A 14,363-nucleotide genomic window follows, 5' to 3' on the forward strand; every position below is an offset into this window, starting at 1 on the left:
TTATTTTGCTGTTTGCACAATTCGAAAATTAGCTGCTCTCGCATAGAAACCCTCTTGTTGCAATCTTCTTTGAAGCATGTCGTCTTTGTGCAGATACAGTAGTAATATATTATCAGCCTTTGCTGAAATCACTTTTTGGTTATTGCTGCTACTGGCGTAATAGTTTCTGAAGCACGATTAACAAAGTGCAAAGTGCAAAGTATATTCACACTTGCTTACTCACACTTTCTGCAACTTTAAAAATATCGATGTTCCGGTGGTAAAATAATCATTTTCCCCGATCTTTAATAATTCGATGGAGAAATTGAAAACAATGTTAAAATGTTAAGATTGAAAACAGTATTAAAAATTAATGCAGTTAATATAAGATGAAGAAAAACGCTCTACATGCTTGTTTGCCGATTTATTTTAACCTTCGGGACAATAACCAAAACAGTTCAATAAATTAATACAACGCGCAGCAAATTTACATCAAAACGTTCCCAATTATAACAGCCTAAATTTATTTTTAACACTCCGTATTATAATAGCCTACATTTATCTTTAACAACAACAACTACCACAATACATTACACAGCATATGTGGAATACAAACCACCCAAGTATCAGTGAAAATGAAGGAGTCTGATTTAAGGAAAACTCCCTCTGTATGATGCGTCATGCTATTTTCAATTAACCCAGTCTGCTATTTTTGTACACCCCCTGGAAGACCTTCAGAAACATTCTCCTCATTTGCACAAACTGACATCCTTATTCATAAACTGAGCGCCATTCACATCTCTCTGACGTTCATCAGCCCCAGACCCTCTGACGAAAATTGGTCCTTTATAAGACTTCTTAGAGGGGGGGGAAATTACGCACGGTCCGAAGGAATAAAGTATTTTATCAGACTGCCTTCACGTACCGGACACCTGCGGCATTGGTTTTAGGATATCTGCGCTTCATCCATTTATGAGGTTCTGCATTATCCGGCATCAATCCAAGAAATCAAAGGTAGGAACATCCCTCCAAACGGAGGAGAAATATCGCTGGAATAACGTTTTCTTTTTCTCATGAATAGATGTCGTCATTCCGTTCTGTCTTAAAGCATACTGGTTGGAACTAGTTTGAACACGAAGTTTTAAAACTTAAAAGCGAAAAGTAATTCACCGCTCAAAATGTGCTTGTTTCATGGAACTGGATCAAGGCTAGAAAAAAAGTAGGTATCTAACTGTTTTTCCAAAACGTTTCTCTATGCGCTTGCTTCCATTGCGCTTGGATCGCCTATACGATTGGACTTCATTCACTTTCAGATGTTACGTGCGGAGGAACTCTCCGCTTCCCCATATACAGTATAGATTTTTCTGATTCAAAATAGAGAAAGGTGTATTCATTTGCGCTGCTCTAGTTGGAAATTGAAAACATAAATGATAAATCGTTTTATTAATTGTCCATGAACTGCATGTTCTGGCTCATTGTAACAATACCGTGTTGTTAACACCTTTCGAGCATCTTCGGAAAGCTCCTGAACTTAAGCAGCAAATCAAGCTTAATTGTTGCAAAATAAATGTGCAAAATGAGAAAAACAATAAATGGGCTAATACATCTTATTTATTAAATCTGAATAACATTCAGATGAGATTAATTTAAAAAACGGAAAGTATTCTCCAATCTTCAATAATTCGTACTACAATTAAATATTTTAAACATGTTTAACTAATTGTGAAATGATAGGCAAGCACATCAAGTACATGTACATGCTTCACGATATTAGGGAATTCTGTAATGTATCTGTAGATCAATATAAATAATTTTTCGTTTTGGAAAAAGAAACATGCCGACGACATTATTCGCGCTTCTCTGCAGTTCTCCATGAGACGCCGCTCCTCCGGCGGAGCAAGATCCCGGCAGCTAGAAGATGGCTATCCACGTGGAGGGGCTGGTGGCGATCATTCTTTTCTACCTGCTCATTCTTTTCGTGGGGATATGGGCTGCGTGGAAAAATAAGAACTCGGGGATGGCGGAAGGAATAGACCGCAGTGAGTCCATCATGGTCGGCGGGAGAGATATAGGATTATTCGTCGGCGGCTTTACTATGACTGGTAAGCGAGGAAATGGTACACGGGCTATTCCGTCGCTGCGCTTTCAGGTTCGCCTTAGCTAGGGCTTCTCTTTTTTTTCTCTTTGCTTAAATTTGTTTGTTACTTTTCACTTTTTGTGCAAGGTGGTTAAAAGGCCTCTGGTAAAAGTTTAAACCTCTCTGAGAGAGAGAGTCATTAGCAAAATACAATCAATGATTTGGCTTTTCCAGCCAAATGCTGGCAAAACACGCGAAGCATCAACTTGTGATTCATTAACTCGTTCAGTCATTCATTCCAAGTGATCTTGTTTTTTTTATTCAAATGTATGACGACTGTGGTTTGAAAAAATCCGTTTTAACTAACTGAATATCAACAGTTGGAGTGAGATCAGATGTTATAATTACATTATTCTTTAGCTTTTAAATTTTATATGCGGTTTACTGTATAACAAAAAAAACCTCAAGGCGAGGAGATTGTAGCGACTAAAAAATTCAATATTGCACTCCTGAGTATTTGTGACTTATTTCCAGTTTAGGATTTTTCCCTTTCTGTGATAAAATGCTAATGCAGTGAAGAGTAAAAAGCTCAAATAAACGCTTTCATATATGTACAGTATGCCCATCTTAAAAATGACTGTGGAATCTATTTTGATATAACTGTACATGAAAATGTAGAATATTCCAAATGTGGCCTAATCTGCACCACTTGCAATTTTGGAATAAACAATAACACCGGTTTGTGTTCCTAACTTGGCGAGTGAATATTTACATAAAACTAGTATTAAACTATGTTTATTTCTAAAGAATACCCCTCTGTAGAGTGTTCTGTTCTCTCATGAAACTTCCTTTAATATGGCTACACTCGCAGTTAAAAGTTTGCGGGCTTCGTTTTTTATCTGTTTTGACGTTAATGACGTGTGCAATTGTGAATATAAAATCAAAACATCTTTTTTTTCAGCGACTTGGGTTGGAGGTGGCTACATCAACGGCACCGCTGAATATGTTTATTTACCTGGGTACGGGTTAGCCTGGGCGCAAGCTCCTTTCGGATACGCTCTCAGCTTGGTCGTGGGTATGAGCTGCATTTCCTCTTCTCGTAGTTTGCTGAGGTCCCGTGTCTGTTCAACTAAAACAGGTAGAATTAAAACAGTAAATGCTAAGGATATTAGTGGCGTATCGCTGGTGATCCTAATAATGGAATTTCTTCGACACAGAAGTCCCATTTTAGACAAACACCTGTTAATACTGTACACCTCACACTCGCACACCATTGTAATTGCGGAACATTAGATCATAGTTTTTCTCCATACAAAATACGATTATTTGTTTAGCAAACAAAATATTAAATTAAAGAAGTTCACCCTGTACTAAACAATATTTCCAAAAGGGCATTTCCTTTATAGGCTAACCATAATACAGCGTGTTTGAGATCCAGTCTTAACTGTTTAGGCATTACGGCGATGTCAGTTGCTAATATATATCTAATATGGAAAGAGAATATGGTAGGTTTATGCATTATTGTATGTGCGCCAAATATAAAATACTGGTGCTGGCGGTCTGTACTGTACTGTATGTGCGTGCGATCTGGAAGAGACGTGAATTATTATTTGTAAATCTTGTAAAGTATTGTAATGCTATCAATAAAGCTCGCACATATCGAAGAAACGAACTGTTCTGCCTTTAAAAGCGTGCTGGTATGTAAAAAGACGGTTTTGCAGAAACTGGATTGCAGAGCGCGTCTGTGTGCTTATCTTGTCTGTCGCCTGCAGGAGGTCTGTTTTTCGCGAAGCCCATGCGCTCTAAAGGTTACGTCACAATGCTGGACCCCTTCCAGCAGCTGTACGGTAAACGGATGGGGGGGCTCCTCTTCATCCCCGCGCTCATGGGGGAGATATTCTGGTCAGCGGCCATTCTCTCCGCGCTAGGTACAGTACGCCAGGGTAGATCTCGCCTCGCCTCTCCTTGCTGTCCTCCACGAGGACACGGTGCTCATTTTCCCCAGTTGTGAATTTTTGTTTCCACCCCCTCTTTGTTTATGATTTTTCTTGTTTGTTTCTTATTGGAAAGTGTAAAATATATGTTACTTACATCCACAGGAATGTGCTTTTTTTAAAACAGAATTATTTTATAGCCTTTTACTATGTAGTGATTCACAGATCTCTACTGAACAAAAGATGAGATATAATGTGATGTAAGGGTGGTGCACAGCATAGACTAGGAAGTGTATTTAGAGCCTGTTCTATTTCTGTATGTCAGCCTTCTTCCACCTCAGTCATCTAGGACCACCTACCAGTAATTTCCTCAGTGTCTTTAAATCGATACACCCCTACAGCTGGAAACTGGGTTAAAACTGTTCAATACCTCGCAACAGTGATTGAACAGTTAACTAAGAGCTTGGGAGGAAGGGCACCAGGAGACCCCAGGACTCCCAAGGGAGGTGTATGTGCTGACTGGATTAGGTTTACGTTTTCCAGAGTGAAACAGGATATATGTCTTTGAGTTTTACACACAGAATAGTATCTCAAAACACCGAAAATATCTTTGCTTTAAATGTCTCTTAGTCGCAGGCACTTCAGTCCGACTGCTCCTGTGAACGAAGCCACAAGGGCCCAGGCTGCCTGCTGTAGGTTTGAGTGTCTGTGGAGGTGGGAGTGAGTGAGCCCAAGGCCGGTCAATAACACAGTTCTCTGTCCTCCCCCAGGTGCCACTCTGAGCGTCATCGTGGACATCAATATCAACATGTCAGTCATCATCTCGGCTCTCATTGCCATCTTCTACACCCTGGTGGGGGGGCTGTACTCTGTGGCCTACACCGATGTGGTGCAGCTCTTCTGTATCTTTCTGGGACTGGTACGTTCACAGAGGAGAAGCGCTACTACTCACACTTGCTCCAGGAACAGGGCTAGACGAGTGAAACTCGGAAACAGGAGATGACAGCCTCACGCCGCTCACCCCAGAATTATAATCACTATTAACGAGAAGAGCTAAACTCCCAACTAAACTGGGTTTGATTATTTTTAATTGTAAGATTGCACAGACGCGTGGGTTCTTTAAGAACAGATCTCAGCTTCTTGCAATGTTAAAAAAGTGCGCAGTGGCCTGAGGAAACCACACAAAATGAGTGCAAATGCAAATTTCTTGTGGAACCCAGAGAGACTGAAGAGTTCCAGCAGAGGGCTGGAGGCAGAGACACGGATTTCTCATGCACTTGTGCTTGTGGCCAGAGTTTAGAGGGAAATTATCTTCGAATCAAGTTTGATCGCATTTAAATTTTACCTCCTCTTGTTGGGTTGGTCCTCTTGTAGTTTATTAGCAAATCTACATTCTTTTTTGGAACACGAGCACAACAAATGAAACAAAATGGGGGCTAATTGAACAGATTCTTCTACTGGAAAAAATGCATCTGTCTGTATTTTTGCAGTGGCACAACACAGTCCAACTGTATTCTACTCTGTAAGAACAATTTCTGCAAATGAATGCAGCAAAGTGTGGTTCAAAGGTATCTGAGATATTACTCAGCTACACAAAAGAAATATTTCTTGGTTGCTGTTACACAAGGATTGAGCCATCCTGATCCCAGAGATTCAGTGCGAATGTGTATTTGCATTCTAACTCAGCTCTTCATAAGCTAAAACAGCTGACTAGTGGCTTAACTGAAACTATTGAACAAAATGTGCCAGCTCTTCTAGTGCTACTGCTTTAAAGAGATCCTGAAAAACCTGGTAACACCCTCTCCCCTCCAGTACCAGGCCTGAACGCACCTAAATTAGTCCCACCAGTAAAATATGGTATGCCACAAATAAGCTAATTTGATTTGGTTTTGTCCTTTCAAACTTGGGTGGAAGTTTGGAAAAGGGAAAATTTATATTTCGTATACTATTTTTGACAAGGACTAAAACATGAAAAAAATGCCCCGTGTGCTTGACTTGTTAACATTTATTGTTCACTGATGGTTTTGTTCCCTTTGCCATTGCAACACCTGTATCTGAGCAGACACAAAGGAACAAAGGCAAAAGCAGTTAGAGGAGTACAGAGCTCCAACCATCAGCGAATGAAAAAAAACTGGTTCAGAGGTCTGAAATGATTCCGCAAAGGTTACTGTACGTCTGTTATCAGTATCTCAGCGGATGAACGAGCCAATCAAAATGTGCAATGTGACAGCTCCTTAAACAGGAAAGAGTTCATGCTACTCGCAGTCGAAAGAACTGGCAATTAGCTAAAGTGGGTGGAAACCAGTTTTTTAATCAATGCAATTGTGTACAGTCTGTAAACTTCAGATTTGTTTGAATGTTGCAGTGGGTGAGCGTACCTTTTGCAATGTTAAACCCAGCTGTGAAGGACATCGGCATCACGGCTGTGACCGATGTTTATCAGGATCCATGGCTGGGCACCATCAATCCCTCTGATATTTGGATGTGGCTTGACAACTTCTGCTTACTGGTATACATCTCTTCTTCTTCTTCATTCATTTAAAAAAACAAGTATAAAATCACAATTTACAGAGGTATATTAATAGAAATGAAGTTACCTGCATTTAACTATTGATGAATAGTGAATTATTTTGTGAGATATATTGTTTGGTTGGTTGCAGACACAGTTTTAGTACTGTGCCATAGAACAAAACAGAAGGTGATGTACTGTAATATCTTTATACAGTCTATTGGTTTAGCAAAGTGATAGAAGTCCTTTAAAATACCAGATTCCTTCTGCTTCTGCACCCCTTCCTCGGCGTTTGCTTTGTTCTTTGTTTTATCTTGTTTATTTTGTCTGAAAGTTAAAACATTATGTATATACACGATGAGAGCTTCCACATCTTTTTGGATTCTCAAGGGCTTTGTTTAAAAAAAAAACAATTTTACAATTTTACAATTTTACAGAAATATTACCTTTATTGTGCATATCCCTGGGTTGATCAAACCCTAAACTTGCCCACTTTCTCCCTCCCTACATATAAATACCACATTTCTGACTTACCCACTAGTGCATTTCATTTTGCGGTGATTTTTGTTTTACACGATAGCGTCTGAGGCTCACTCTCATGAGAGACGTGCAGGTTTTCTGTGGCCTTCTTCTTCCGCAGAAAACCAAGCCCCTGCACTCCTGCCACCTCCTCAGCAAACTTCGAGACTCCAAAACCCCAAACTCCCCTGGAACTCCAACTCCAATCCCCTGTTGCCCCTTAACCCACTTAATGCTCTTCTCAACCATTTCTCCTTCTCTGAAAACTAAAACTTTCATCCTGTCCCCACAGCGTCTGGCGTTGTCACTCAGTGTCCTGCCTTCCATCTCCCCGAGCCCACTGGGCTTCTCACAAACACCTCTTTCACTGCTTCGATTGGGAATGAAACTTACGCTTTCATCAGACCTTTTAATATGCGCTTTCTTCATGCAGTCTACTAAACCACATCCTTGCTCATATTCTATTTTACACTTCATAACGGAGGAATTCTTTATTAGAGTTACAGGGTCTCCCTTGGTTCTTTTGGGAGCTGTAAAAAGAAAAGGTCAGGAGGAGGTCAAAGCCTAATCTCCCCCATTCCCTCCAAGTGGCATAGAAATAGCATGCTTGCTGACTCACTTGCATGTTTTGTTTCAAAATACTGGATCAGACTAACAAAGAATGAATCTGAGTGCAAAGCCAAGAGGGATCTGATGTATTACAATGCATGAAGTGAACTAGCAGCCTTTAAGAAACAGATGGCTGGTGACCCCTATTGACAACTAGTAGCCCACTGAATGAAGTGTTCTGTTTTCCCGGGCCGCCTCTGTCTTTACAATGGCGTTCTCTTTCTAGATGTTAGGAGGGATTCCCTGGCAGGTGTATTTTCAACGGGTTCTTTCTGCCTCTTCAGCTACCTACGCTCAAGTCCTCTCCTTCCTGGCTGCTTTCGGCTGCCTAGTCATGGCTGTGCCTTCGGTCCTTATAGGGGCCATAGGGGCCTCCACAGGTAAAACCGACGCTCACTGTCTCCACCGTCATGAGCACCACCACTGCTGTTTTTGTCATAAGCTTCAGCTTTGTAGAAGTATTAACCTACATCATTTATTAGCTCCTGCTTCCACATGTATGTTCTTTTTTACAGAATCTCATATACGCCTCAGCCTGTCTCTTGCTGTTATAAGGAGCTCTGTGTAATCCTAAGTACTCATGTGCCAGGTAGACAAGGGTCCCGAGAGGGTTATCCAACCAAGGCACTTGTATGAAACACGGGATGAGTTCAGTAGTCCAGACATAGCCTGTTTAGTCTGGGCTGAGAAAATTGGCTAACTGTAGCTGGGATTTCTGAAGCTGCAATGTACAATTGGCTGATAGCCACCTGGTCTGGCTGGGGCTGAGTTATCCAGGAAAACCTTAGCTTGCCACGGTATAATTCCTGTGGCTTCTGGGGTCAGTGTAAGTACGTCACTATTATTGCTTATACTTAACCTTTCCCATATGGACTATGAATAAGTAATAATGATCGGCAGTTACATTTATTCTATGAGGATCACCTCAAAAGAACAAGGCAGCTGATCAGAAATGAGAATAGCATGGGACACCAGTTAACGTGATGTTACGGGCAACACAGTGCTCTCCTGTAGAACATTGTACTATGTGAATGAACATCAGACCTTCTGTTCCTCTCCTGTACAAAATGTATGGCTAGCTGTTAAGGATACAGTGGTAGTAGATCAGTAGACATCTACATCTACAGTGAGGTGTTCACTGTTGCAAATTGCTCAGTTCCTCCAGTGTTTTGTAACTTTGTTTGGTCAGGAAATCAATGGAAAGGCCATTTCATACAACTGGTTTATTTTCTTAATACTCTGAGAAAATTCTGAATGTCAGCAAAAATATTCACACCAAATAGAGAAACTGAAATTGTAAACCAATTATTCACCCTATTATCACAAACAAAAAAAAAAGATTTTCTGAATCTGTTGGTTCATAAAATAGTATTGTATTATATTTTATAATTAAAAAAGGTTAGTACAATTTTCAGTATATTTGCTGAAATATGACACTTAGGTATGTCAAGTCACTGAGAGGACAATATTGTGTGATTGCACTGCTGTTCATGGTTAATGCATTTTCAGATGTTACCCATTGTGCTTTCTGATCATGGTGTATTGGACATGAGCTAGTCTGCTTCCACATTGTAAACTTTCATTTCCAAATCTGTTCAAATCAGATCTCAGACTTGATTCCGGCTCATGTAAGATTCCCAACTAACATATTGGAAATACAGCAGATACAGGATAACACCTCACGACAGATGGCTGGTGTCATCCATTATTGAAGGCATACAGTCTGCGATATGCATTCTGAAAATATTACATCTGAAGCCATTTAATTAATTGAGCTGGTGTTGAGATTTCTACATCAAAGACACAACTCATTAGAGCAACTGTGGGCTGATAGTGTAACATATTCATGGGTTATGCCAAGTGTTGGCAGAGCACAAAACAGCATATAAAAAGATTTTGTAATTTAAACACAATTAAAAAGTTATCAAGGTTTAATTTGTTGTTTTACATTGTGTTGTTAGTGTTTGGAAGGGGCAGAGATTAGGAATTTTAGATCTGAACCCACCTACAGATTTTTTCACTCCTGTCCTCTGAATATAATAGATTTTGTTTGCACTGCCAGTGGATTTTTTTTTGTTTGAATCCTACAGATACCTATGACAGAAAGGGCTCCTTTTTGGCAATGTTTCCCAGTAGCTACCATATGTTTTTCTACAAGTCATATTTTTCCTAGTGAGATCTGAAGTGTTTCTCCTTGTGTGATCACAGACTGGAACCAAACCACCTATGGACCTGTGCAACCCATGCAGAAAGAGGAGTCTGACATGATTCTGCCCATAGTGCTGCAGCATCTCTGTCCACCTTACATCTCTTTCTTTGGCCTGGGGGCTGTGTCGGCTGCTGTGATGTCATCTGCTGACTCATCAATCCTGTCAGCCAGCTCCATGTTTGCTCGGAACATCTACCAGCTTGCCTTCCGACAGACGGTAGGAGTCATTCCACCAGCTGCAAAGTAAAACCCTACTTAACACACTACAGGCATCAGGGAACTCTTTTGGTGGCTTGCATGAGGAGAAATAAATATTACAAGGCAAGTCATCTTGGTGCTTGAGACTCAAGACAATTAGCTCACTGCCCTGGTTCAGAAATGTCAGAAATGAGAGGAGGTCATTCAGCCCAGTGAGTTCATTTGGTTTTGTTTCTCCGTGCTTCCTTATAATTGGTTGTACTAGGACTAAACTCCCCAGATATGAAATAACATTTAGACCGCAGCTGGATGGGGACAGTCCCCTCCTACAACTATTTGGGAAACATTGGGAGCACAGGGAAACTCAATCCCACATTACTAGTAGCCCAAAGAAGAGCTAGATCTGTCAGGCAGTAGTGTTGGTCTCATTTGAAAACAACTAGTTACTATTAGAGTTAAAGCATTCAACAACCCTTTTAAATTAATGAGAGGAGTGTAATATTATTTTTCTGTACTCCAAAACCTTCAGTACAATCCTGGATTGAGGATGACATGAATAAATTGGCTCAGAACACTCCACAAAATGTATACCACAGACATAAATTGAGGACTGTGTTATTTGTATCTCATGAAATATGTACTTTTATGTGTTCGTTTTTTGTTTAACTTATACGTGATAATTTAAATCTATTCCTAAACATAAACTGTGTCACTGAGAGCCAAGAGACCGACTAATTCCCTCAGCCAGTTGGAGAATCCTGGTCACAATTGGCAGGTGACACAAGCTCGAAGTCGTGTCCCCTGTGACATAACACTTTGTTTGGAAGTGTCTTCATTTTACGCAACGAAACCCCCCTAATAAATACTTTGTGTGCAGTTTCCAAGTACTCCGTAGCCTCTTTTTTTCCACACTTGTTTAGCTACCTTGGAAAAACAATCCTGATGTGCACACGTGTCTGCTTTTTTGTCATTGTTTCGCACACAGGCGTCGGACAGAGAGATTGTGTGGGTGATGAGAATCACTATCTTCGTGTTCGGGGCTCTCGCCACCGCCATGGCGCTGCTGACGGGGACGGTCTACGGCCTGTGGTACCTGAGTTCTGATCTCGTCTACGTCATCATCTTCCCCCAGCTGATCAGCGTGCTGTTCGTCAAGGGCACCAACACGTACGGCTCTGTGGCGGGATACGTCTTTGGCCTGATTCTCCGGATTAGTGGGGGGGAACCTTACCTCAGACTGCCACCTTTTATTTATTACCCGGGATGGTATACACAGGTGAAAGAGCACCCTTTAACAGGAGAGAGAGAGCAAATCATTGTGCAAAAGTTCCCCTTCAAGACTATGTCGATGCTCTCTTCTTTCCTCGGGAATGTGGTATTCTCCTATCTCATGAAGTACCTCTTCGAAAGCGGGACGCTGTCACCAAAATATGACTTCCTGGAAGCAGTGGTCGCGAGACACAGTAAAGAGAACATGGACAAAACCACTCTGGTGAACAGTGACAATATCGTGCTGTCAGAGTTAGCCTCAGTGAACCCCAGACTCAATACAACTCTGGCAGGCACATTCACGAACAAAGAAGCGCTCAGTGACGAGGACACGAGCCCTGAGACTTCCAACAACGAAAACGACGAATGACGTTGCAGAGCTTTTTAGAAAGTCTTGACAGAGTGTGAATTAAAAAAAGAACAGATGAACGTGTATAAATAAAGTGAGCAATGGCGTCACCAAGGTAAATATAAATATTTTGTTTTTCTGGATATTCCATTTTAAATGCTGCTATATAAAGGCATTTGTAAACAAACCTAGGCATATGAAGCTTAATTAGTAGATTTAATAATGTGAACAACAGCATCTATTGAAGAGAGCTGAAGGGATTTGCTGTGAGTTGAAAACTAGTGCAATATTAAACCAGAGGAAGACTATATCCACCATCCTACAGTGTGTGGGTGCAGTAACTTTCAATAGGTATGTTTATACTTCTGATTTCATATTTTTATTATTAATATATTATTAATATTCAATATTCTGGTGAGAATTATTTGGAAAATACTGTAATCAGATTGTGCAATACAGCGTACAAATTCTTTTCTGGCAAAACCCAAAATTAATTAGGGTATGTAATACTGCATCTGAAATCTCTTACTTACTTTCAAGTTCATGATTTATTTTCTTAAATTAATTTACTTTCAGTAATTGTTAGTTCACCTTCTGTAATGTATGCCAATAGACATCAAGTACTATTGACTCATTTTGTCTTTCAAACAATTATATAAAATGGTGTCACTGTACACTCAAAAGCTATACTTAGTTAAGGGAGAACTACAAACCCAAAGTGTTTAATAGTAAATAAGTAATGTATTAATAAATACCATGAATGTTCTTCCATTATTTTTCTATTTATACATTTACAAAATAATAATGCACCACTTGTTAATAAATAATTTGGAATGTCTAATAAATTTGGACTAAATCTCTCTAGCTTTTGAAAACTTCAGAAATGTATGTATGGGTAGATTTAACACAAGGAATGCACTACTGAGAGATTTTCTCTTATACAACTTAGAAACTTAAACAGAAATAAAGACTAATTGATTTTTTAAATTTACTGCAACTGTGTAGGAATATCTAGTCTGGAGAAGTAAGTGTTTTGTTTGGTCATTGGTGCTGTTTCAATAACACGTTAGGTTGGGAAATGAGGCATGTGGTTCATGTGGTTAAGACACAGGCAAAACCATTTCTCCTGAGAGGCTGGGATGAAGGAATGGTAATGGAGTCTAATGTTGGTTCTACAGTCAATGAGCTAGATTTTTACTTCAAACCAGGATAATAAGGCCAGTCTGAGGCATCACTTTTTAGAAATCAAAATTATTCAACTGTTGTCTTAGCTGGTGTAGTACTGTAAACAGCAAAAAGGACAATACATTCCCAAGGTTCTAACCTTTCATAGAAGGTCTCAAAGTTCTTGGTGCTAGAACCTTGTGTATTCCATAAACAGCATTTTGTTTTGTGTTGCTGGGGGTCATCTATTGCTTTACCTTTTTCAGAGCTACAGTAGGTATTGTTAAATCTGAATATACTGTGTGTTTAAGAATTGACTAAGCGCCTTAATCTATTCATCTGGGAACTGTCTGATACTATGCAAAATGAACTGTATCAGGCACATTGGGATACATGAATTTGAATGTAAGTCTTCTAATGACAGAAACATACAAATCAAAAGGCACCAGATACATAACATTTTTAACATTTTCAAATGGTAGGTAATGTGGTAAGTCCACAAATTTGAAGGCTCGGAAATGAACCTTTTCACACTTATTTTGCTCTTGTATAAAAGCTAAAAATCATAGTAATGTCTGTTGTTAGACAGGCAAGTATTTGTGACTATTTCTTGTAAAAATGTCAATGTATATTTTTGTCTGTGACACATATGTGTGTTTCAAATGCAATAGATCTGTTTTCCAGTGTGCCAATAGAAGTAGCTTTTCATGAAAGTGAGAAACTACATAAATCTCTATTTATTTATGAGGTGTCAATATATAAATTGTTAAATATGTGATGTTAATTGAATAAATTATATTATTTAACAACTGAATGTTTTGATTTTTTGTGCAAAGGAGAAATAGGTCATTGATGTTATTGGTCAAATAAATTAGGATTGTGCCTAAATTTTAATAATTATCTTATGCGCCCATTGTAGTCAGTCATGTAATTAGTACATGAAAAAATAATTATTTGTTAATATCAAAGAATATTTTACATTAGATAAAAATTATATGTTTTATTACATTGTGCACATTTTAAAACCAATCTTTCCAAATGCATTTTAATATAAGAAACATCAAGGGCTGTCTGTGGTCTGGCTTTCAAAACATTCATTTCTTATTTCTAATCATTTATGAGACATTTGCTCCTGATTTTCTAACCAAAAACAGTAGACAGTATAAATCTGGAGAACAGAAATAAAAATTAGCATTCACTTAAATATAGGTTTGCATTAATTTTAAGATCCAAAAGATGGAGGTAAATTTCTGCTGCATCACAAATATTTGGTTGCCGTTTCCCTGCCAGATGTACTGTATGCCTAGTTTTGTTAATAATACAAATAATATTCAAATCAATAAAAAACAAAAACTAAAGAAATGAACTCCAAATCTGAAATATTATTTTTTTAAATTAGGTGACATCAAAACTTTTCACCTTAGCTAACCTTTTTGGTGCTTTGTTAGTGTCAATTGTTAGTCAATTGTGTTCTTCCAGCAGTTTAAAGCTACTTATCATTTCAAAGAGTGACACCAAGAAAACAATTTTGCTAAAAGTGTTTCACG

The 14,363-nt window shown here is 39.1% G+C and overlaps 1 protein-coding gene across 1 annotated transcript; it reads left to right on the forward strand.

Annotated features, from left to right (window-relative positions):
* The first annotated feature begins 855 nt into the window (after positions 1 to 855).
* LOC148836476 (high-affinity choline transporter 1-like) lies at positions 856 to 13,624 on the forward strand. Its single transcript, XM_088913606.1, has 9 exons — positions 856 to 993; positions 1,846 to 2,081; positions 3,018 to 3,131; positions 3,829 to 3,984; positions 4,761 to 4,909; positions 6,356 to 6,499; positions 7,854 to 8,007; positions 9,836 to 10,053; positions 11,020 to 13,624. Exons 2-9 carry the CDS (start codon positions 1,898 to 1,900, stop codon positions 11,671 to 11,673), a joined length of 1,773 nt encoding a protein of 590 aa, XP_088769732.1. The 5' UTR covers positions 856 to 993; positions 1,846 to 1,897; the 3' UTR covers positions 11,674 to 13,624.
* The last annotated feature ends 739 nt before the right edge of the window (positions 13,625 to 14,363 follow it).

The sequence above is a fragment of the Atractosteus spatula genome, chromosome 4 (genome assembly GCF_055471065.1).
Source record: "Atractosteus spatula isolate fAtrSpa1 chromosome 4, fAtrSpa1.hap1, whole genome shotgun sequence".
In the NCBI taxonomy this organism is placed as follows: domain Eukaryota; kingdom Metazoa; phylum Chordata; class Actinopteri; order Semionotiformes; family Lepisosteidae; genus Atractosteus; species Atractosteus spatula.

Excerpts from the sequence above, each read along its gene's own strand:
- LOC148836476 (XM_088913606.1), top strand. The coding sequence starts at position 1,898 with ATGGCTATCCACGTGGAGGGGCTGGTGGCGATCATTCTTTTCTACCTG. Across the intron at positions 2,082-3,017 it reads CGGCGGCTTTACTATGACTG|CGACTTGGGTTGGAGGTGGC; the intron begins GTAAGCGAGGAA and ends CTTTTTTTTCAG. Across the intron at positions 10,054-11,019 it reads AGCTTGCCTTCCGACAGACG|GCGTCGGACAGAGAGATTGT; the intron begins GTAGGAGTCATT and ends TTTCGCACACAG.